Below are 21444 nucleotides of genomic sequence, written 5' to 3'. Positions count from 1 at the left end.
CTCCTAGTGCGACGATCCATCGAACCCAATGGATCAAGCTGGTATCTATAGTACGCGACAGGTCGAGATGGCAATAGGGGAGGGAACGCCCCGCACACCCGCACCGCCCCCGCGATAACCCAGTGCGGGCGAACGTGGGTGACGTGCGGGTATGCGGGGCGTCTCTCCGCCTCATACCCCGATTGCCATGTCAACCTGTCGCGGACTTATCATCAGCAGAGTCATCCTATGAATGGCTGCAGACTGCAGTAAGTACTCCATGCATGATCAAACTTAAACTTGGTGCACGCTAAGAAGGCTACATACAAGTAGGTATTTCAGTTACATAAATACGAGTGCTTTAGATAGGTGCCTATTCTCTTATTTAACCAATTTCATTCGATTCGAATCCGTACCAATGTAATTACAATTTGCTGAAATTCAATAGAAATAGAATTACCAATACGCTCAAGGCAAACATATTTTATTCTTTTGTATTTAAGACAAGAGTTTAGTTTGGCTTTTAGATGAAATAAAATGTATGAAATATAATGCAGGCATTTCCGTAACATAAACTCTATCGACTGTGTCTATTATCTTTCTTAAAATATTATCTTTAGAGAAGAGGGATTAGAAAAAATAATTAAATAAAACAAAATAGGTATGTACAATAGAGCTATCAGTTAATATAGATACTAGCTGATGCTCGCGGCTTCACCCGCGTAGATTTAGGTTTTATAGATATGGACTAAAGTCGGAAAAAATAGTAAGCTGCGACGTAATCGCGCTGCATGCACAGACTGCCATCGCCATTATTTTAATTTCGTGATATCTCCTAAGACCTACCGTAAAACATAGATATTATATGCTATCGCGGACTTTTTTTGAGAACTATTTAAGAGGAACAATTCCACCGAACATTGTTTTCGTGTAAATTTAACTATTTACCCAGCGCATGCCACGGAAGCTTACAGATGAGACGATTTTTTTCACATTATTGCAATTTTCTCTAATTTTTTTGCAAATAAAATATAGCCTATGTCACTCAGGAATAATGTAGCTTTCTACTGGTGAAAGAATTTTCAAAATCGGTTCAGTAGTTTCAGAGTTTACCCCCTACAATCAAAGTTACAAACATTACCTCTTTATAATATTAGTTTAGATTACTTACTAAATTTTTGTTACTCAAAAGTACTTGTAAAAGTTTATTTGAATACAAAAAATATTTATTTTCATATAATGACGTCTACACGAAATAAATTGTATTTTTATCTGCAATTCCCTGATGATTCTCTGTTATCGTCTGTCAAACAAAAAGTATAGGTTGCCCGTGCCAATACTTTTGTTTTGTTTGTTATAGGTATATCAATGCACACTTGATAATTTTTCACAATATTTGGAAATATATTTCCCGATTATCATCATAGGTCTCTCTTGCCATTCCAGTAATACAGATTTACTAGGCGTCACCTGAAAAATAAAATTAAAAAGGTTTAATCTTGGTTTAAAGCTGATACAAGATTTAACATACACTAGCTTATGACCGCGACTTCGTCGGCGTGGACTAAACAAGCCCTCTTCACCCCCTTCAACCCTCAACTTCAAACCCCTGTTTTACTTTACTCTACCTCTTTAGGGGTTGAATTTTCAAAACAAAATTATTAAATGATTAAACGAATAAACTAACAAACAAACACGCTTTTGCATTCATAATATGGGTAGTGATATAATTTCAGGAGATTGTTACCTGATCTTGTTCTAATCGATTTACTAGAGTCACACAGACATCAGCGGCCCTGACCCCAGCTTCCCTCGTGAACGCCGCGAAGGCAGTCGCCTCCATCTCTATGTTCTTCACCCCCATCTCCACCAAAGTATTGAGAAAGCACAGCTTATCTGATTCTGTGTAGTCGCAGAATGGACCGTCTAAACGGGCTTGACCTGAAACAAATGACTAAGCTTCTGGGAGACTACGAATAACAATATATCAATGTTATTCATAGCTACGTGATAATTCTTTAAAGTAAGTAGTTAATCATTTTTTCCATTTGGGACAGGCAAAGATCATAGACCATACAGCCTGTTAAGACGTATTTGATATTTTTGAGTGTTTATCTTTGGGGGGGGGGGGGGGGGTTGATCCCGGGCACGCAGCGTCAATGGTCAACATCGTGAGGAAACCTGCATGCCTAGAGTTCTCCATAATGTTTTCAAAGGTCACTAATTTGACCAATCTCAATAAAAAATTACACATTTTAACCACTTGAAAATCATGGCTCAATACATACAAAATGATACCTTGATAAAAATCATCAGCAGCCATAGTGCCCCCGGTATACGTTGAAAACTTTTCCTCCTTCGACGCGAGATACAGCAGTTCCTGATTTAATCTTTTATCAAATATCGATGGGATTTCCATAATTTTACCCATGACTGGCTGAAAATAAGATAAAAACAATGTTATTGGCGGTGAAATACATATAACAGAGCCTTTTCAATTCCCTCCTGCCTTTCGCTTCGGGATTCATGCTTTATTTATGTCACGAGTCGTAACCTTCTCTCCAATGCAAATCTTTTAGGTAGCACTGATGATTGTAGAGTTATGAAAAAACCGGCCAAGTGCGAGATAGGCTCGCGCAATGAGGGTTCCGTACTACAGTTGTATTTTTTCGACATTTTGCACGATAAATCAAAAACTATTATGCATAAAAATAAATAAAAATCTATTTTAGAATATACAGGTAAATGATACCCCACTTGATACAGTAATCTTAATTTGAATGTTGAAAATACTAATTATTTGTTCATGAACACATTTTAATTTTTTTCGTGACCTAACCAAAATTTCACGATTTCCAGATTTTTCCCCTAATGTCTGTTATAAGACCCTACCTGCCAAATTTCATGATAGGTTCACTGTAGGTTTCTTGACAGACAGACATACAAAAAAGTGATCTGATAAGAGTTCCGTTTTTCCTTTTGAGGTACGGAACCCTAAAAAGGGCAGGGCACGTATTATTATTTGCCATTTATTATTTGGTCTAACTCCTCTGCTGCATATTGAGAGATTGAATTTTTGAACCCCGATTGAAGATTGAGAAATTGAAACCCGAAGTTAGAATTTTCTGATGAAAATTTCCATAAGAATTGATTTTCGAAGTAGGTAATTTATAAAAATCTACGCAAGATTTTATACGAAAGAGAGCTTTAATAAAACTTTATAAATAGAAATAGTCAATGTTAATGTCCTCCTGACCGAATTTCAGTCAGTTTCAGTCAGACCGAGTTTCAGTTTATAGTGCACAAGAGTGTGTCCGCAAACACAGGTGCACCCTCTATTCCCTCACTCTCATAGCCCGATGGGTCGGAAATCAGTAACCTGTGACAGATCAGCGCAGGACCGACGGCTTTACGTGCTCCCCGAGGCACGGGCCAAATACTCCCAACTTCGTCAATCCGGGCTAGTACCTACTGGTATCTTTACAGAAAAATTTTGGCCCGGCCCGAAAATCGAACCCAGAACCTCTTCATCTGCAGTCGAACATGCTAACCACTGGACCAACGAGGCAGTTCAAGTAAAAACAAGTAATGTAGATACAACACTCACAATATCGTAAGATTTCTTCAAAGTCCCATTAAGACCCCACGAGGATACGACAACGGAACCCGAGGGTATATTGAGCCCCCCGCTCGTGCCAATACGGAAAATTAGGGGGTCCTTTGCTTTGGCGTAACTCAGCAGCTTGATGACCTCCTGTAGTAGTATGGTCATCGACGGGATCCCTATACCATGCTAAAAAAATTAGTAAATATAGGTATAATTTAGTAGTCAAAATTCCATGGCTATTAACGAAGCGATTTGCCTTCCCCTTTCTAATTCCAACCGCAAGATGGAATAGGTACCCTTCCGACATTAGCTTTCCCCTCCATTTTTAATATGGGTACCTTCAAGTCAAGAGTGACCAGGCATTTTCTAGGCTAGCGGTCTCCAATTTGAAGACTACCTATCTATAAAGTCAATAAATAAATAAAAAATATTTTTATTTTTATTCAATTAAACTTTTACAAGTACTTCTGAATCCTCAATTAATAATTATGCATCTACCACTGGTGTGCAACCAACATGGACAAAAACAAAATTGTCGGGACTTCTCCGATACGAGTAGATATCTCTACTAGCTGGGCACACAAGAGGATAGGTATATAACATCACTTGGATACAATTCTTTGGTAGTGGAGAGGGCGGGCGGTGCATTGCTGCACGTTGTACCATACACTACTTTGACGCATTATAAGCAAATTAAGCTACAAGCTTAATTTTTGCACTGTTTAACATGGCATTTCGCAAAGTTACGCCTGCTTCTATCCAACTACTTAGTATAAGTTTTCAAGTTAACGTATGCTGTGCGTAAATAGATCATTTTAGTATGGATGGAAGAGGGGCAATGTATAATACCTACTACGTTAACTTGAAAACGTACCGTAGGGCCTCAGGTTGCGTGGGTTGCAATCTTTTTAGTAGCTCTTTTAAAAATTGCATGTTTTCTTACGTTAACAGAGAGTACAGGCCCGACTTTGTACATGGCATATCTGTGAGAATGTTTAGTCAAATTCACTAAGCCCTCATCCGGTATCTTTAACACTTTGGCAATGTATTTGGCGAATTCTTTCATCCTGTATTTCGTTCCACCCATGCAGACAAACTGTAACGAAACGTTTTCTTAGTTCAGTTTTTATTTAATATTCTCTTGCGGCGAAAATTAATAATCTGTAATGTGTCGATAATAATATGTTCTTAGCGTTGTTATTTATCGAAAATTGTATAGTTTTTCTTTCAGTCTTTTTTGACAATAATTAACAACGTCGCTATCGACAGATTACGGATAGATTTAGTATTAACTAGATGATGCGACTTCGTCCGTATGGATTTAGGCTTTTAAAAATCCCGTGGGGAACTCTTTGATTTTCCGGGATCAAAAGTAGCATTATGTCCTTCCCTGTGATGCAAGCTAGAGCTCTGTACTAAATTTCATCTAAATCGGTTAAACGGATGAGCCGTGAAAACCTAGCAGACAGACAGACAGACAGACGGACACGAAAAAAGACAGAAAGACACAAGAAAACCCCTTTCGAGTTAAGACATGGTTTAGGTTCACTAAAATCAGATCACTAAAAGTTACAAGTGAAATCTTTATGTCACCTTAACATCCCCGAACATAGCTGGCAAGTCGTAATTTTCAGTATCGAGGCCCAAATGATATAAAACATCGTAATGTAGCCTGGAAAGGTGTTTGTTTCTCAATCGAATAGACCCGTCTGTATTCCTTCAAACAGAATAATAATTTTATTGTTAGCTCGGAACTTACACCGGAATTCATAGTCAAGATACAGGCTTCTTTAGAGGACGATTCGGACGAGATATAAATGACGAGAGATTATTGGATAAAGGTTGAATATTATGAGACATGTCACATGTCGTATGAATCGTCCTCTAAAGACGCCCCCTATCTTGACTAGAATTCCAGTGTCCGTGTAGGTACATTCATAAAATATTATACGAAATGAATAAAACAAACCGCCTACGCTTACGGTCCTTGATTAAAATATATATGACTAGCTGATGCCCGTGACTTCTTACGCATGGATTTAGATTATCAAAAACCCCGTGGGAACTTTTTGATTTCCCGGGATAAAAAGTAGCCTATCATGTCGATCCGTTGCGACTTGATTTAAGGACAAATCAACAAACCAACAAACAAACTCACTTTCTATACAATGAACCAAAAGCTTAATTTGCTGTAATCCGCTAAAACAGGTCGAATCTGTATGGTGCAACATGCAGTTTGCGAAATGCACCGCCCGCCCTCTCACTGCTAAACCTGCAGGAAGAAGCAGCCACCAGGCAAGCAATACGCACCACCACCACGCATCACCACACAAATCCCAAACACAATCGACGCACGTTTCGCCCCGACACCGGAGCATCCTCAGGAGATGTAGACCTTACAATGCACAATTGCAAAAATTGCAATTTGCAATTTGCAGTTTTAGCGGATTACAGCAAATTAAGCTTTTGGTTCATTGTATATCATGGACTTCCGCAAAGTAACGCCTGCTTCTATACAACATTTAAAAACTCACTTTCACATTTATAATATGGGTACTGATTTTCTAGATGATGCCTGCGGCCTCGTACACGTAGATTTAGATTTCCGAAAATCCCGTGGGAACTCTTTGATTTTCTGTTCATCCCCGGAATGAAAGCTATCTCTGTACCGAATTTCAACGAAAACGGTTTAGCGGGTGGTCCGTAAAAAGTTAGCAGACAGACAGACGGACACACTTTCGCATTTATATTAGTATATAGGTATACTATTATGGATTATTCCTCAGTGAGCACTGTTCGCCTATACGTGGGTGGTCCCGTGATCGATTCCCGGTAGGGGCAATTTCGGAAATGCGTAATTAATTCTAAATCTTGTCAAGTGGGAGACTTCGGCCGTGGCTAATTACCACTCTATCAACAAAGCCGTTTTCGTTAAATCTTTAAGTAGAACTTTCACTATCTTCTTTATATATAAAAATTCAAATGTTCTGTATGACTGACTGACTTACGAGTATATATCAATGCACAGCCTAAACCACTGGTCCTAGAGACATGAAATTTGGAGGGTGTGTTCTTTGTAAAAAGTAGGTGTCCGATAAGAAATTATTTTTTGAAATTCCACCTCTAAGTGGGTTAAATGGGGGATGGAAGTTTGTATAAAAGTCCGTTATTTTTCGAGTTATTTCCATGAAAATTGATATTTCGGTTTTCGGTCACAAATGAAGAAATGTAAATAAATAAATCGATTTTCTAAATTCCACCTACTATCTTTTAAGTAAAGCAATGTAGGCAATGTAGGTACCATACTCACTTAGGTGGTTCAGATCCATATTCTTTAAACCAAACAGTTGAACAATTTTGGTAATGCTGCTCCCAACCATCCATCGTTGGCAGAATATAATCACAGTCGCATGCCATTATTAGATACACGAGGAGCAAGTCCTAGAAGTCAACAATCTGAATTGAAATTTGAGACCTATTCTAGCGATCCAGTAGGTATATTTATGTAGTTCAAATCTACTTTGATTTTATGCAAGGTCAGGCGTCGTAGTCGTCATAGCTGCTGAACTTGTAGTGATTTCCTCATTTCACGGTTTTTAGCCGCTCGCGAGTGTGTGCTGACAGCTGACTGCAACTCATTTGATGTAATCGACGTTTGTTTGACGATCTCCCACTAGGAACTGGTGACTAGGTGGACTACCTTGAGAGGGATCGTTCAAAAATGCGGTTTCCAATGCCAGATCGCTATTACAACACCTTAGGACCACAATGTTTATCAATTACTAGGCATGCCTCGTATCAGTATAATAGATACGAGCTATGTGCCTTGCCGAATGCCACTAGCTGCTTGAAGTTCGATTACTTTTAAAGGTTCTACTTATTTCTCAAAAAAGGTTTCTATAGGAGATCAGTTTTAGTGATAAGCCTTTGTGAATTTATTTTTCTATTTGTTAATTTAGCGTTGTTAAGTTTTGTTTGGCAATCTAAATATTATGAAAGGAAAAGATGACTGACTGACTGACTGATCTATCAACGGACAGCTCACACTACTGGTCGGATTGAGCTGAAATTTGGCATGCATTATTACGTAGGCATCCACTAAGAAAGGATTTTGGAAAATTCAACCTCTAAGGGGGTGAAATAGGGGTTTTAGTTTGTGTAGTCCACGCGGACGAAGTCGCGAGCATAAGCTAGTAAAGAATATGTAATTTGATCACGGAGAGATTGATATCACTCCAAGCTAAAGCATGCTTGTAAGTTGTACAAAACTATAATTATTCATGCAGACTTATCAAAGCGCATGATTTACGAATACTTTATCGGGATTCCAACTTACGTCCCTTACTAGGTCTTTCCGGCATTACTTTTATACATACCTATATTTATCGTAAAAAAACTGTCTAAAATCCTTTTCACTAAAACTCACTTTACACTTTTGCAATCTCGTTATTAATTCTTCTAAAAAAATCCTACTGTTTTAAAACATAACATTATGATCCGATATTCAGATAAGTACGTGTGAACTAAACGCCGATAACGCTTGTACTGTACTGACGTTGCAACTTGTAGTTGTAATATCCTTGTAATGAATATAATCTATTCATTATGATGTACACTTAGATACAATTAATATAATGGGTAGATAGTACATCCCCACTAATATTATAAATACGAAAGTGTGTTTGTTTGTAGGTTTGTTCTGCAACCATGCAACCATGAATATATATTACTTAAAGACCTGGAACCTGGAAGAGAGACAACGCTGTAAGCTTACTTTATCATGTGAAAAAACAATTCAATCATCAACTATGTTCTTCAATCATCAACAGATCAACGGATCGTGAACGGATCCATGTGGTTTTGTATCTAAGATACCTACTCATACCTACAAGCTTGTTAAATCAAATCAAAATCATTTATTTTACAGACTGCCAACAGTCAAAGAGTTTGACTGTAAATTGTTGAATTTGTAAGATAAGTAATTGAAGTAATGCTGGTGATCGTTAAAATTACGCCTAAACGTAAAAATTTCAGGCACGCGGAAGACTCTGTACCCGTAGTATAAGATTTTACGTCTCACCAAACGTTGCTAGAATTCGAGAGTCGAAACACAATAACATCAAAGTAAAATGGACCTAAAGCGCCTTGAATTGAAGTCAAATATTCAATGCCACTGATTTTAATTTCGCAATGTCTCCGCTTGGAGCGCTGACTGTAGAAGTGTAGAGAAACTTGAGCTTTAAAACAAGGCATTTAAGATCCAGTTTACTGTAACGCGGAAGTATTTCGACTCTCGAATTTGGTTTGGTTTGGTGAGACGTAAAATATTAAACTACGGGTACGAAAGTGACAGACTACTAATTTTTATCACCAAAAAACAAAAACAAGGAATTCTCTATTCTAGGCAGATCTCTATTTTATTTTGTAGTTAAAGATCTGCGATGTTTAAAATCTAAAAATACTTAGATTAATTAAGTAATTTACTATAAATTGAAAACAAAAATGCCACATTTATATGTATATAAACCCTATTTATTATGTTAATTGCTTCCACAAATGACATGAATTATTGCGACCTAATGTACAAGTCGCCGTCGCAACTATAGGTACCTACTTACCATTGATTGATAACAATTAGCAAATAATGCATGATAAATTACTCATATTTAGAATGCAATTGTTCGTCTGTCAACAGATTTAAATAGATTTACATAAATTAGGAATCTCTACTTACTTTAGCTACTTCATTTATAAACGCGAAAGTGTGTTTGTTTGTTGGTTTGTACTTCAATCACGTCGCAACGGAGCCACGCATCGACGTGTTTTTTGCATGAGTATAGTTAAAGATCTGGAGAGTGACATAGGCTACTTTTTACCCAGAAAAATCAAAGAATCCCACGGAATTTTAAAAACCTAAGTCCACACGAATAAAGTCGTGGGCATGATTCTTTTCTGTGTATTATTTATACACAGAAAAGAAATAAAACTAAGTAGACAGGTTTTATTCATTGTCATCTCAACATCTCGCTAGCCGATTAGCTGCATCGATCGTTGTTACAATCTCAATTTATACAAGGAACCACAAGCTTTCGCTATACAAGACGGACAAATTTACGATTCACTCCGACAATGGAGCATCCTCAGGAGATGCAGACTCCGCAATGCACAATAATTATTGCAAAGTTGTGTACTTATTGCTTTCTTTGCCTGTTTCTTTAATAGTCGCCATTGAAGCATCTAAGTAAGTATCAACCTTTTTGAATTGAATCAACCGTACATTGAATCTGACAAGATTGAGAGAGCTCTTGAAACTCCATTTGGATATTTGCGAATGAAGACGTATGAAAAGCTGATGTTTTTTTAATTAATCAGTTATCAGTTAAGTGCCTACCTGCTTACATTGTTACTTCGTATCTATTACCTACGTGATATCGATCGATCGATCATGTAATATTGATAGCTAATCTAACCACGTAACTTTACTTGTAAACTTTTTTTTTTCTTTTTTTTTTCTTTTTTTTTTAAAGAATAAACTTTAATATTTTTTTTTAAAACTATAACTAAGTTATAGATGCTCACGAATTCGCTTTAAAACCTTGAGCTCTTAAAAGTCTTCTGATAAAATAAAATAAGGTAAAGTTTTCATCAATAATTATAAGTTTTTTTTGTCGCTGTTTCTGTTGTTGTATTGGTGTTTTATTTGCTGTTGTTGTTTCTGTAATTTTATTTTATGTTGTTTCGGTTATTTTATTTTTTGATGTTCTTATAAACATTTTATTAAAAATATGATAAAAATGAGAGATATAAATAAATGAGAGTGTATAACTTGTAAATACTTTGTGACTCGAAGAGAAACTCAGTGGCCAAAATTCACTCCTTAAAGTTAAGTCCTTACCTAGATATTTTTATTGATCAAGTTGAAAATAATTGAGATGATGAGCAAAGTATTGATTGCACCACAACATTGTGGCTCGCAACTTAGAAATAAGCTCGTTATTTCGAATTTGGACTACCAATAACTTACACTAAAAATCCTATCGGTAATTTTTGCTATTTTTGTTGGGTTGGTATTTTAGGAAATTACCAACCCGACTGAACTAAAGTTCTATCCGTAGCGAAACCAATAATTATTAATCTATGGTTCTATCCTAGTCCCGTCCGTCCCCGTGATCCAATATCTTCAAACCTCTTTCTAAATATTTATCACAAATATGAAAACTTAACAATAAATAAATAAACCAACCCGAAGTTCAAAAATATGACAATCAAAGGAACACTTCTTACAGCTGTCAGTTTATAACGAACTATTTTTCGATAGAGATGTTTTTGTAAAATTATTTTCAGTTCATTATCAATTTAGTTTGTAGATTTTATTTTTATATTTTTTATCACAGTGTCTTTGTACTAAGTAAGGTTTTAGATATAAATCATGCCAGAGTAAGTATTTGAAAATAATCTTGTTAGAAAATAAACCGTCGTGTACTCGCTCTTCAGTGTATTAAAGCCATCGATGTATATATCTGAGAGATCAATCTAGTATTAGGGCATCAGGGTTTACTAAACCCACATTAAATTGAATTAACTGTAGTAAATTACTTAATAGGTGAGTAAAATTATCGCGAAGCTCGATGGAACAAGCCATGATGTTTCTTAATAAATCTTAGCCACCTAGAAGTTCCTACTAAGTTCCTAGTCCTAGTTCGGACCCATCCGGGGTCCTTTTTCAAAGGGAGTCAGTTCGCGTACGCGTCGCGGTTATGACTCCCTTTGAAAAAGGACCCCGGATGGGTTCGAAACTAGTCGGGCTAACGTCGACTAAACACGTGAGTAAAGCCGCGTGTGAGATATGTATAATGGAAATCACTCGCGATAGTTTAAACAATAAAATGTTATGGCTTAGTATTTAAAACGTCGCGTCGGCGTCGGCCTCCTAGTCTGGGGTTCAATCCCACGCATCTCTAACATTTCGTAGTTATAGATAGTATGCATAGTCAGCCATAATCGTGTCGTCGCCCGTCGGGGTTGTACAGTAGATGCTTTAGGGCGCTTTTTAGGGTTCCGTACCTCAAAAGGAAAAACGGAACCCTTATAGGATCACTTTGTTGTCTGTCTGTCTGTCTGTCTGTCTGTCTGTCCGTCTGTCTGTCAAGAAACCTACAGGGTAGTTCCCGTTGACCTAGAATCATGAAATTTGGCAGGTAGGTAGATCTTAGAGCTGACATTCGGGGAAAAATCTGAAAACCGTGAATTTGTGGTTACATTACACAAAAAAATTAAATTGTGGTCATTAACTAATAATTAGTATTTTCAATTTTCTAAGTAAGATAACTATATCAAGTGGGGTATCATATGAAAGGTCTTCACCTGTGCATTCTAAAACAGATTTTTCTTTATTTTTATGTATCATAGTTTTTGAATTATCCTGCAAAATGTCGAAAAAATACGACTGTAGTACGGAACCCTCATTACGCGAGCCTGACTCGCACTTGACCGGTTTTTATAAGAGAACTCATTAGATAGAGGGTGTATGAGGAAGCGAATGCAGTTTGGTGGGTTAAATAACCATGGTTTTGTAAATCGCCAGGTGTATCCCGTGCCCCGCGGCGGCGGCACCATGCGCCCTGTCGGCCGGCGTCAAATGCGGCTATCGAGATGGCAAGCCCATGTACGGCAAGCAGGAGCGGCCCTGCCAGTGCCGCACGTGCTGTTGCGGCAAACCGCCATTGGTCAAACCGGTACTACAGTGCGACAAGGCTCTCTTGGCACTTCAATGACATTGACAGGGGGGCGCTGTTGGAGAACAAAGGCTTAGAATATTGAAACAAGAACAAAGGGGACACTTGACGGGAACGTTAGTTGCGATTTTCGCCACGAGCCAAGATAGCCTTGTCGCACTGTACCTACTTGCATTATGTGCCTCTTTTTCTAGAACACAACATCGTGTCGCTATCATCAATTAATCACAATGAGCCTATAAAGTCTATAGACTCACTATATAAAGGAAACCTATTTGAATTTTGAATTTGAATAAAACAGGGAACTGATGGTGGTCCTCTGTTTTCCATGCTCTCGGAAGAAAATTACGTAGAGCTGGTTTCTGTTTCCGCTAAAAAAATCTTTAATATAAGACGTTTGATGTTTAAAATGCCTAATTTTAAGATATACCTAATACTAAAACCAGAGTAAACGAGAGTGAGGGAATTCTCGGTTTGACCCTGAATTGACGATATATCAAATATTAGGCTATGGTGACGTGAGGTCATAAAAAATAGGGCTACCTTAGGACTACTTACCTGCGTCAAATGTAGGTACCTACTAATATTTGATGCTTGCCATGTGACGTCGACGCCTCGACGTTTTGTTAGAAGTTCCGTAACTGTCGTGAACTGTGCTAAGACTGACTTAGACGTACATGTACTTTATAAATACGTTACCTATCAAGATAAGTACGTGCATTAAATCGTCAATTTGCTCTAATGAACTACGACCTACGTCGACCTGCGTAGAGTTACGAATGATCGGGTCATATGACTCATGTATCATTCGTTTGTCACCTCACCGGGCGAACTGTATAATGTGCAATAACAGAATATTATATACTATTATAGCAGAATATGTTTATGGCAGTTTAAATATTGAATCGATATACTTAGCCTGATCTTCCAGGACTTATTAAGTTATTACCAATTTTATCTATGTTTACGTCAAATGCAAATTGATAATATATTTGTTTGTTGTAGTTTTGGCACAAAAATATTTACCTAAGTAGTCCTGAGTTAAATTTCAACCAAGTTCCATTAATAATATCAGGGGAAAGTCATAATTACATGCAAGATGTAGCCATATGTGGCCTTTATTTACTTCTGATACCTACGTTTTCAGTGTTACAAGCAACCAAAGATCCCGGATTCGTATGCCCCGCGTCGTTGCTACATGAAACCGTCAGCTCCTATAGAATCCTGCACCACATACAAACTTTCCTACCTCCCTGTAGACGATTGCAAGAACCTGCGTGGAGTACCGACGAAACCGCCTGTAAACCTTGTGCCTAGCTGCGAACCTATGGAGTCTTGTACTGTTCAGAAAGTAAGCACCATATTAAGAAACTTGACGCGAATACAAATCATGACATTGCTACATGAAATCGTTGGTTCTTATAGAAATCATTATCTCATCATCATCATCATCAACCGATAGACGTCCACTGCTGGACATAGGTCTCTTGTAGGGACTTTCACACGCCACGGTCTTGCGCCGCCTGAATCCAGCGGCTCCCTGCAACTCGTCTGATGTCGTCCGTCCACCTAGTGGGGGGTCTTCCAACACTGCGTCTATCATTAAATCTAATCTAATCTATCTAATCATTTCTACCACATAATAATTTTAAGCTCTTCTACCTTCATGAGAAAGAATGCAAAAAATACGAGGAGTGCCTTGCCCTTTCTATCTCATGCCCAGCTACAAGCTCATGGAACCTTCTAACTACTATGCCGAAGATAAAAGGATTTTTAGTACGTAGGACAAAATGGGACCAAGAAGTTTGGCGGAGGTCTACCTTCCCCACCAGCTTACCTACTGATACAAAAACCTCAAGAAGGAAAATGTACTATTTGTCAAAAATAAAAATCTCGTTCACATAGCGTTATCAGATGTATGTTGTTGTTGATTGTCTGTCCGTCTGTCTGTCTGTCTGTCACAGCTGTCTTATTTTCATCTTCCTATTATCCATTTCAGTTATCATTAAGTTATGTTTAATTTAATTCCTTAACTTTTACCGAGTTAATTAAGAAGGTGGAAATTCAGGGATGAATTTCACCCCTACACCCCCGAAATACACTGTCAATTGTTACCTGTGTTTTATCTCATAGCATTTTGACTTGCTTAAAGAAATTGCTGAAATTGTGGCGCGTGTGTTGTGCGTGTGTTGCGCGTATGTTACGCGTTTGTAGCGCTTGTGTTGTGCGTGTGTTGCGCGTGTGTGGCGCCTGTGTTGCGTGTCTTGCGTGTGTGTTGGGCGTATGTGGCGTGTGTGAGGCACGTGTGTTGCACGGGTGCGCTGCGTGTGTGCTGCGTGTGTTGCACGTATGAACTTAAAACAGCTTTTCAATTTCAGTTATCGTTCCAACCCAACCCAGTGTGCGTGACGCAGCCCATAAGGCCATGCCACCACGACATGTGGGGTCAGGGCCCCATGCAGAACCTCACTACACAGCGACACGACTACGTGCCCAAGCCATGCGTGATGCGAGAAAACTTCAAGCCGCCTGCGAAGTTTCACTGCGTTGATCAGCCTTTTGAAAGTTAGACCTTATAAAATTCTATACTTCTACTTGATACATTAAAAATAGATTAATTATAATCATAATCATAATCATAATTTATCAGTTGCGAATACACGTTTTATACATAGATGATACAACAGTTCTAAGGTCACAGTGTATAATGTATTTTTACCATTATAATGGTGTGCAATAGTTTACAATAATTATATGTTTTCTTTCGCAAACCGAGATCTATCATGTAGGTACCTATGTAGTATATTTACATTCGTAGACATCTGAGTCTGAGGCAAGAATAAAACTACTTCGTCTGTATATATAAGTAAAATTCAAAGTCCTGACTGACTGATTGATTTATATGTATATCAACGCACAGCCTAAGCCCCTGGTCTTAGAGACATGAAATTTGGAGGGTGTGTTCTTTGTAAAGAGTAGGTATCCACTAAGAAAGAATTTTTGGAATATCTAGCCCTAAGTGGGCTTGAATGGGGGTGAAAGTTATATGAAAGTCCTATGTTTTTGAAGTTAGAGATATGAAAATCGAAAATCGTAAACATAATAAGATTAGCTTCTGAGAGAGAATATTTCCAGACCGCACCGTGAACAAGCTATCTTATCTGCCCCCCGAGAGGATCGAGTTGGTAAAGTCGTTCGCCCCCGAGCGCTGCTACGAGCGACCTGCTGCTAAGATGGACGGCAGCACTACACACAAAATGAGCTACATGCCTAATCAGGTAGTAAATACATGACTCCGTCAGATATATTCCACTTTACAAATTACTAGCTTTTTAACGCGATTTCGTCCGCATGGACTACACAAATTTGAAACCCTATTTTACCCACTAAGGGATCGTATTATCAAAAATCCTTTCTTAGCGGATGACTACGTTATAATAGCTATCTGCATGCCAAATTTTAGCCCGATCCGTCCAGTAGTTTGAGCTGTACGTTGATAGATCAGTCAGTCAGTCAGTCACTTTTTCCTTTTATATTTTTAGAAGATTTTTTAGGGTTCCGTACTTGAAGGGTGCCAGCGGGACCCTAATACTAAGCCACCGCTGTTCGCCCGTCCATCCGTCTGTCTGTCAGCGGGCTGTATCTCGTGAACCGTAACCTATTACGATTCACGAGTGATTTTTCCCTTTACTTGTGCTATTAGACGTGGCACCCTGCTAAATTTTGTGATTCTAGGTCAACGGGAAGTGCCCTATAGGTTTTGATTCCCTCGACCAATCTTAACACGACCAACAGACAGACAGATAACGAAGTGACCCTATAAGGGTTCCTTTTTTCTCTCGAGATACCGAACCCTAAAAAATGATCTAACCTACGAATCGTAGATACTTGACTTTAGATAAATTATACCAAACGTTTTGTGAACTGTGACAAATCCCTCAATCCTAGAGCTATGCGAGACTGATTATTACGTAAACTTAAAACGGTGTTTATTTGAAGATACTGCCTAAGGAGCCTGTGCCATGGGCATGTAAAGGACAATACCAGAAGCCCTGCCAGAAGTTAGAAGAGAATACTACTTACACCATGAGGTCAGTAAAAACCATAAAGGTTAGCAATAATAAGACCCTACCTAAATACCTCGAATCGTAAAATAAACCTACTCATAAGTAGATAATCCCTAAAAAACTCTACCGTGAGGTCTCAACTTTTGTGACGAAAAAAATTATACAAAGATAGCTACCAATACCCGTCACTCACGACTATAATTTATCATCAGTACCTATTCAGTACTGTTTTATATTATTTATTATTCTAACACAATACAAAAACTCTTAAGTAAATCTTCTTAGATCTATTATACGCTGTTAGAATTTTGAATTTACCCCAATTAGAAATTTTGTTCGTACCGAGATGTAGCAGTATTGAAACTATAAATAAAAAGTGTGCTAAAGGTACTTTGTGGTCTAAAATCTCGTTTTCAGTTTCCTAGATTCGAAGAGCGATTGTCGACGTCGAGCGATCTTGCCTTCAAGCTGCACCAATCCTGTGACATCGTCCAAGAGATTCGAAACGCAAACAATCTACAAAAACAGGTAACTATTTACAAATACAGAAATCTACATAATGTAGTATGTAACTTATTGTAAAAGTGGTGGTTGATATGGCCCAGAACTTTACTTTTTTATTTTTTTATTGAAAATACTATTACAATAAAACTTAAAGCTATAGCCTTTTCTAACTACTATACAAATCATTCCTGCGTGGAATGATGCCAAGAATACTGGCTCCATTTCCGCGCCGGACAGCCAGGCTGATCCGTTGCGCAAAATATGAACCAGCCTTTTTGTCACCAGATGAGGCTATTAATCGCGGTGAAATGTTACTTATTATTGTATTTCTTATTGTTTACTCTCGGAGCTTCTATTAATCGCGTTGAAATGTTGCTAATTATTTTACTTATTAATGTTTACTCTCGTAGCTTCTTACCGGCAACGGCACCCATTCCCGCGCCGGTGAAACCTTCGCCGAATCTCCTCCCGTCCACTGCTCAGATGGAAGGGGACACTGTGCACAAGGTTTTTGTTTAATTCCTTTTCTTTTACCGAGTCAATTAAGAAGCTGGAAATTCAGGGATGTATTTCACCCCCACACCCCCAATAGGTGTGTAGGGGTCAATAGGGACCATGGCCCAGGGGCGGAAGAATGGAAAGGACGGCGACTGGCGAGTCTTTTAATAATTGTTACCTGTGTTTTATTTTATAGCTTGCTTAAAGAAATTTCTAAAAGGCCATGATTACCTCTGGTGATGAAGGAGCCATTTACAAAAAACCGTAGCACGTGTGTTGCGCGCTTGTGGCGCGTGTGTCGCGCGCTTGTGGCGCGTGTGTTGCGCGTGTGAACTTAAAAGAGCTTTTCAATTTCAGTTATCGTTCCTACCGAACCCGGTGTGCGTGACGCAGCCCATAAGGCCGTGCCACCACGACATGTGGGGTCAGGGTCCCATGCAGAACCTCACCACGCAGCGACACGACTACGTGCCAAAGCCCACTGCGATACGAGAGTCCTTCAAGCCGCCACATAAGTTCCACGCTGTTGAACAACCTTTCGAAAGTGAGACTGTTTTTTGCTTTTTAGACAAAAAAGCGGATAGCTTCCAATCTCCCCATGAATTGAGTATGTATGTATGTATGTATGTATATACTTTATTGCACCACAGAAACACAAATGACAGGTTACAAAAAGAAATCTTAATAAGTAGGTACAAAAAGGCGGTCTTATCGCTAAATAGCGATCTCTTCCAGACAACCTTAACGCTAGGGAAAAAACGAACAAATGGACAATGGGAGGTGGTGTAAAATAAACCTAAATACCAATAGCTAAATAAACTACACCATATAATAAGAATATAAAATACATATTGTTAATACACTAATACATACAAATAAAGTATAATAGACATACATAAGACTACATAGATATATATACACATATAGATTTAAATAAAAGAGTATTTGATCACATCAAAAATTAATTATTTCTCAGTGATTATTAAATAGAGGGTCTTCCAAAATACGTAAAATCCACGTCCTTTGTTGGTTTTAAGTGTAATAACCATTTTAAATTATCGATTAAACTAAAAAAAGCACGTCAAATGATTGTGACGTCACACACCGGTATTTTATAGAATCTCGCATACTAAGCGCGCGTTTTGACGTTTGATAAAAAGTTACTGATTTGACTAGTTGTCAAATACCGTATTGTAAAAGCGCTTCCGTAAGTTCACGCGTTAAAACTTGAAAGCGATTAGCGCCCTTCCCGTTACCTTATCGCATTGATTAATCCTTATCGTGACTTCCACTAGGACTAGGTGACACTGCAGCCAAACCCTTACCAGAGTAAACTAGAGTGCGGGAATTCTCGGTTTGATTCGTCAAATGTAAAGTGACGCCAATGCCTCGACGTTTTGTTATAACTCTTATAAGTTCCCTTAGCTGTCGTGAATTGCAGTGCTCTTATCTCCAAATAACAATTTTCGTTCTTGTTTCGGTTTATGGCTAAAATGATAAAGGCATGAACACATTTTGATTAATACTGATGATGACCTTTCGAGATGACGTGTGGGTTTTTTTCTACATAATATAATGGATACTTATATTGGTATTAATTACTGCCATCATAGGATATGCCATTGTCTGGATAGTGCATAAAGTTTTATAAAAAAAAATTGGAGAAATTCAGAAAAATAAAATTATAATGTATGTAGGTATTTAGATTATTCAATAAATGTTACTCTTCTTCACAGATCGTACCGTAAACCGTATGTCATACCTGAACCCTGGTCGCCAGAGTCTACCGATGTCCTTCGCACCAACCAGATGTTACGAAAAGCCTGGAGGTTGGATTAATTTACCTACATATTCGTCTTTAATATTTCTTTAAGCAACTTCTGGATAGGTAGAGCATAATTTCTAAAATAAGGACATCCAATATCCTTTTTACCACCGAACCGCAAGACGTCGGACGAATTTACATCCTTATGTCGTTGACATTCCATCTAGGTACACGCACGAAACGTTTTGCGTCATCATTCCTCATCATACGCATGGCTAAAGTTTGGAATAGGTACCTACTTACTCTTCTGCGATCTGTGTTTCCTACCAATTAGAATTCGGGTATCTTTAAAACAAGAATGAATAGGCATCTTTGAGGTCACGGTTTAAGCGTAAACGCGTCCCATCTTAGACCGCATCATCTGTTTCCATTAGGTGTGATTGTGGGCAAGCATATTGTGGTGTGTTCAAAAAAAGGTTTACTTTTGGGAATGTTCCATTTCATGGAAAAATCACTCGAAAGTTTGAATTTTGGCTCGCTTTGTTGTGACTGTTCGATATTTTTTAGCTAAAATGGAATGTGACACGATCCACAAGATGTCCTTCCAGCCGGTCTGCGCGCCAGCACCTCAGCGTCCGCCCTGGGCCTGCAAAGGACAGTACCAGAAACCCTGCCAAAAGGTAACTAGTATAACCAGTCTATTGATCTACAAATTCAATCATTTTTATCTTGGATTGTAGGTTTCAGAGTAGGTAGAGACCCTACCTAGTACGTCATTCTCATCATCATCATGTCAAACCCAGCACCCACCACCGCCGGCCTGCTAGGCCATAGTGCACCACGCTGGCCAAGTGTGGATTGGCAGACTTTTGAGAACATTATGGAGAACTCTCAGGCATGCTGATTTCATCACGATGTATTTGATATTTTAATTGCTTTAAACTCACATAGCTCCGAAAAGTTAGAGGTGAGTGCCCAGGATCGAATCCCGTGCCATCCTCTCGAATAGAAGGCGGCTATATAAGCTATCACGGCTCTTAGATACCCAATTTGTGTAATACCTAAGTGTAGGTAGGTACCTACCTAATTGGAAGTAGGTATCACGTAGGTATTGACGTTTGACGAATAGGTACTACCAAAGGTGCCTGGTGCCTCAGTGGCCTTTGTACGTCACATGGTAGAGTTTACACCCACTGTATGTGCGGGTTACCTAAGTACCTACAGTAGCGGCAGGAAATATTGTACATCGGACTTTTAAAAAGAGAAAGCGATTTCGTAGAGCGTTGTCTCTGTCGTTGAGACCGACAAAACGTCACGTAGGTATGATTGACAGAGACAACGCTCTACGAAGCCGAAATCTCGTTCTAAAGGTCAATGTACATTGTACAATGTTTCTTTCCAGCTACTGTACCTATTTACTATTTTCACAGTTGGATGGCACGACAGTCTACCGTTCGTCGTTCTTGCCTCCTGGTGAAGACTGTAGCGAGTATATGGACCCTTGCTCTTACGGCGACTGCAATCGTAAGTCACCACATTTCATTCTTAACACCCTTATGCCTATTATACCATGGCGTCAGCCGTCATTGCTGTCCCAACGTGCTGGAATGGCTACCTCGCAACGAAAGGCGCGCAGCGTTGGAAGACCCCCCCACTAGGTGGACAGACGACATCAAACGAGTCGCACGGCGCCGCTGGATTCTGGCGGCGCAGGACCGTGGTGTATGGAAGTCCCTGCAAGAGACCTATGTCCAGCAGTAGACGTCTATCGGTTGATGATTCCACAACCCCCCCTTAATTCAGTAATTTTATTTTATTTATGTTTTCAGCTTGCGATTGCATCTGTCCGTCGACATGCATAGCGACGGACCCCTGTGCCTGCACGTTCCCCAGAGCCGAGTGTTGCGGTTAACTATGCCACCATTACGTTGGGAGTTCTAAATTCAAGTGATACAATCCAAGATGGCGCCTGACGTCTAGCTGCGGGTAGGTATCAAATATAGCTGAACGCAGATTTTGCCAGCACCGTATGATACAAACCACTAACTACCAGAGGTATAGTGTGCAATGTGTGGTACTTATTTTATTACGATACGTATAACTAATGCGGTATGCTTCTTGATACCTAACTATGTGGTCAGCAAACGTGCTCGTTTTTTTTAAAGAAAAATTGTCACTTTCTTATAATTTTTGGAAAGAAAATCTTATTTGAAATACTTGTTAATTTATAACGACACGAAAGTTTTTGATATTTAAGTACTTGTGTACCTATTTCTTAATAATAATTTA

General features: G+C 38.7%; 2 protein-coding genes across 2 annotated transcripts; one reads left to right on the top strand and one right to left on the bottom strand.

Moving 5' to 3' along the window:
* Positions 1-1183: 1183 nt before the first annotated feature.
* On the bottom strand, positions 1184-8100 carry LOC117983623 (uridine phosphorylase 1-like). The gene is made up of 8 exons (XM_069500004.1): positions 7963-8100; positions 6897-7027; positions 5180-5303; positions 4530-4682; positions 3587-3772; positions 2278-2416; positions 1727-1920; positions 1184-1449 (listed from the first exon to the last, which is right to left on the bottom strand). Exons 2-8 carry the CDS (start codon positions 7001-7003, stop codon positions 1345-1347), a joined length of 1008 nt encoding a protein of 335 aa, XP_069356105.1. The 5' UTR covers positions 7004-7027; positions 7963-8100; the 3' UTR covers positions 1184-1344.
* A 2751-nt stretch (positions 8101-10851) lies between these two features.
* Positions 10852-21204, top strand: LOC117983622 (stabilizer of axonemal microtubules 2). The gene is made up of 13 exons (XM_034970236.2): positions 10852-11023; positions 12171-12321; positions 13469-13672; positions 14700-14886; positions 15457-15599; positions 16321-16412; positions 16806-16916; positions 17303-17399; positions 17748-17934; positions 19127-19219; positions 19723-19835; positions 20586-20679; positions 20985-21204. The coding sequence occupies exons 1-13, from the start codon at positions 11016-11018 to the stop codon at positions 21065-21067; spliced, it is 1563 nt and encodes a 520-aa protein (XP_034826127.1). The 5' UTR covers positions 10852-11015; the 3' UTR covers positions 21068-21204.
* The last annotated feature ends 240 nt before the right edge of the window (positions 21205-21444 follow it).

This window comes from Maniola hyperantus, chromosome 7 (assembly GCF_902806685.2).
Source record: "Maniola hyperantus chromosome 7, iAphHyp1.2, whole genome shotgun sequence".
NCBI lineage: Eukaryota > Metazoa > Arthropoda > Insecta > Lepidoptera > Nymphalidae > Maniola > Maniola hyperantus.
Note: the sequence above shows the minus strand (reverse complement) of the source record. Positions and strands in the feature narration are given on the sequence as shown.

Bases quoted from the DNA above. Each gene is read 5' to 3' on its own strand.
- LOC117983622 (XM_034970236.2), top strand. The intron at 13,673-14,699 runs GTAAGCACCATA...TTTCAATTTCAG, and splicing joins AGTCTTGTACTGTTCAGAAA to TTATCGTTCCAACCCAACCC. The intron at 19,220-19,722 runs GTTGGATTAATT...GATATTTTTTAG, and splicing joins ATGTTACGAAAAGCCTGGAG to CTAAAATGGAATGTGACACG.
- LOC117983623 (XM_069500004.1), bottom strand. From the start codon at position 7,003: ATGGCATGCGACTGTGATTATATTCTGCCAACGATGGATGGTTGGGAG. The intron at 5,304-6,896 runs GTGAGTATGGTA...TTCTGTTTGAAG, and splicing joins TATGGATCTGAACCACCTAA to GAATACAGACGGGTCTATTC. The intron at 1,450-1,726 runs GTAACAATCTCC...TTTATTTTTCAG, and splicing joins ATCGATTAGAACAAGATCAG to GTGACGCCTAGTAAATCTGT.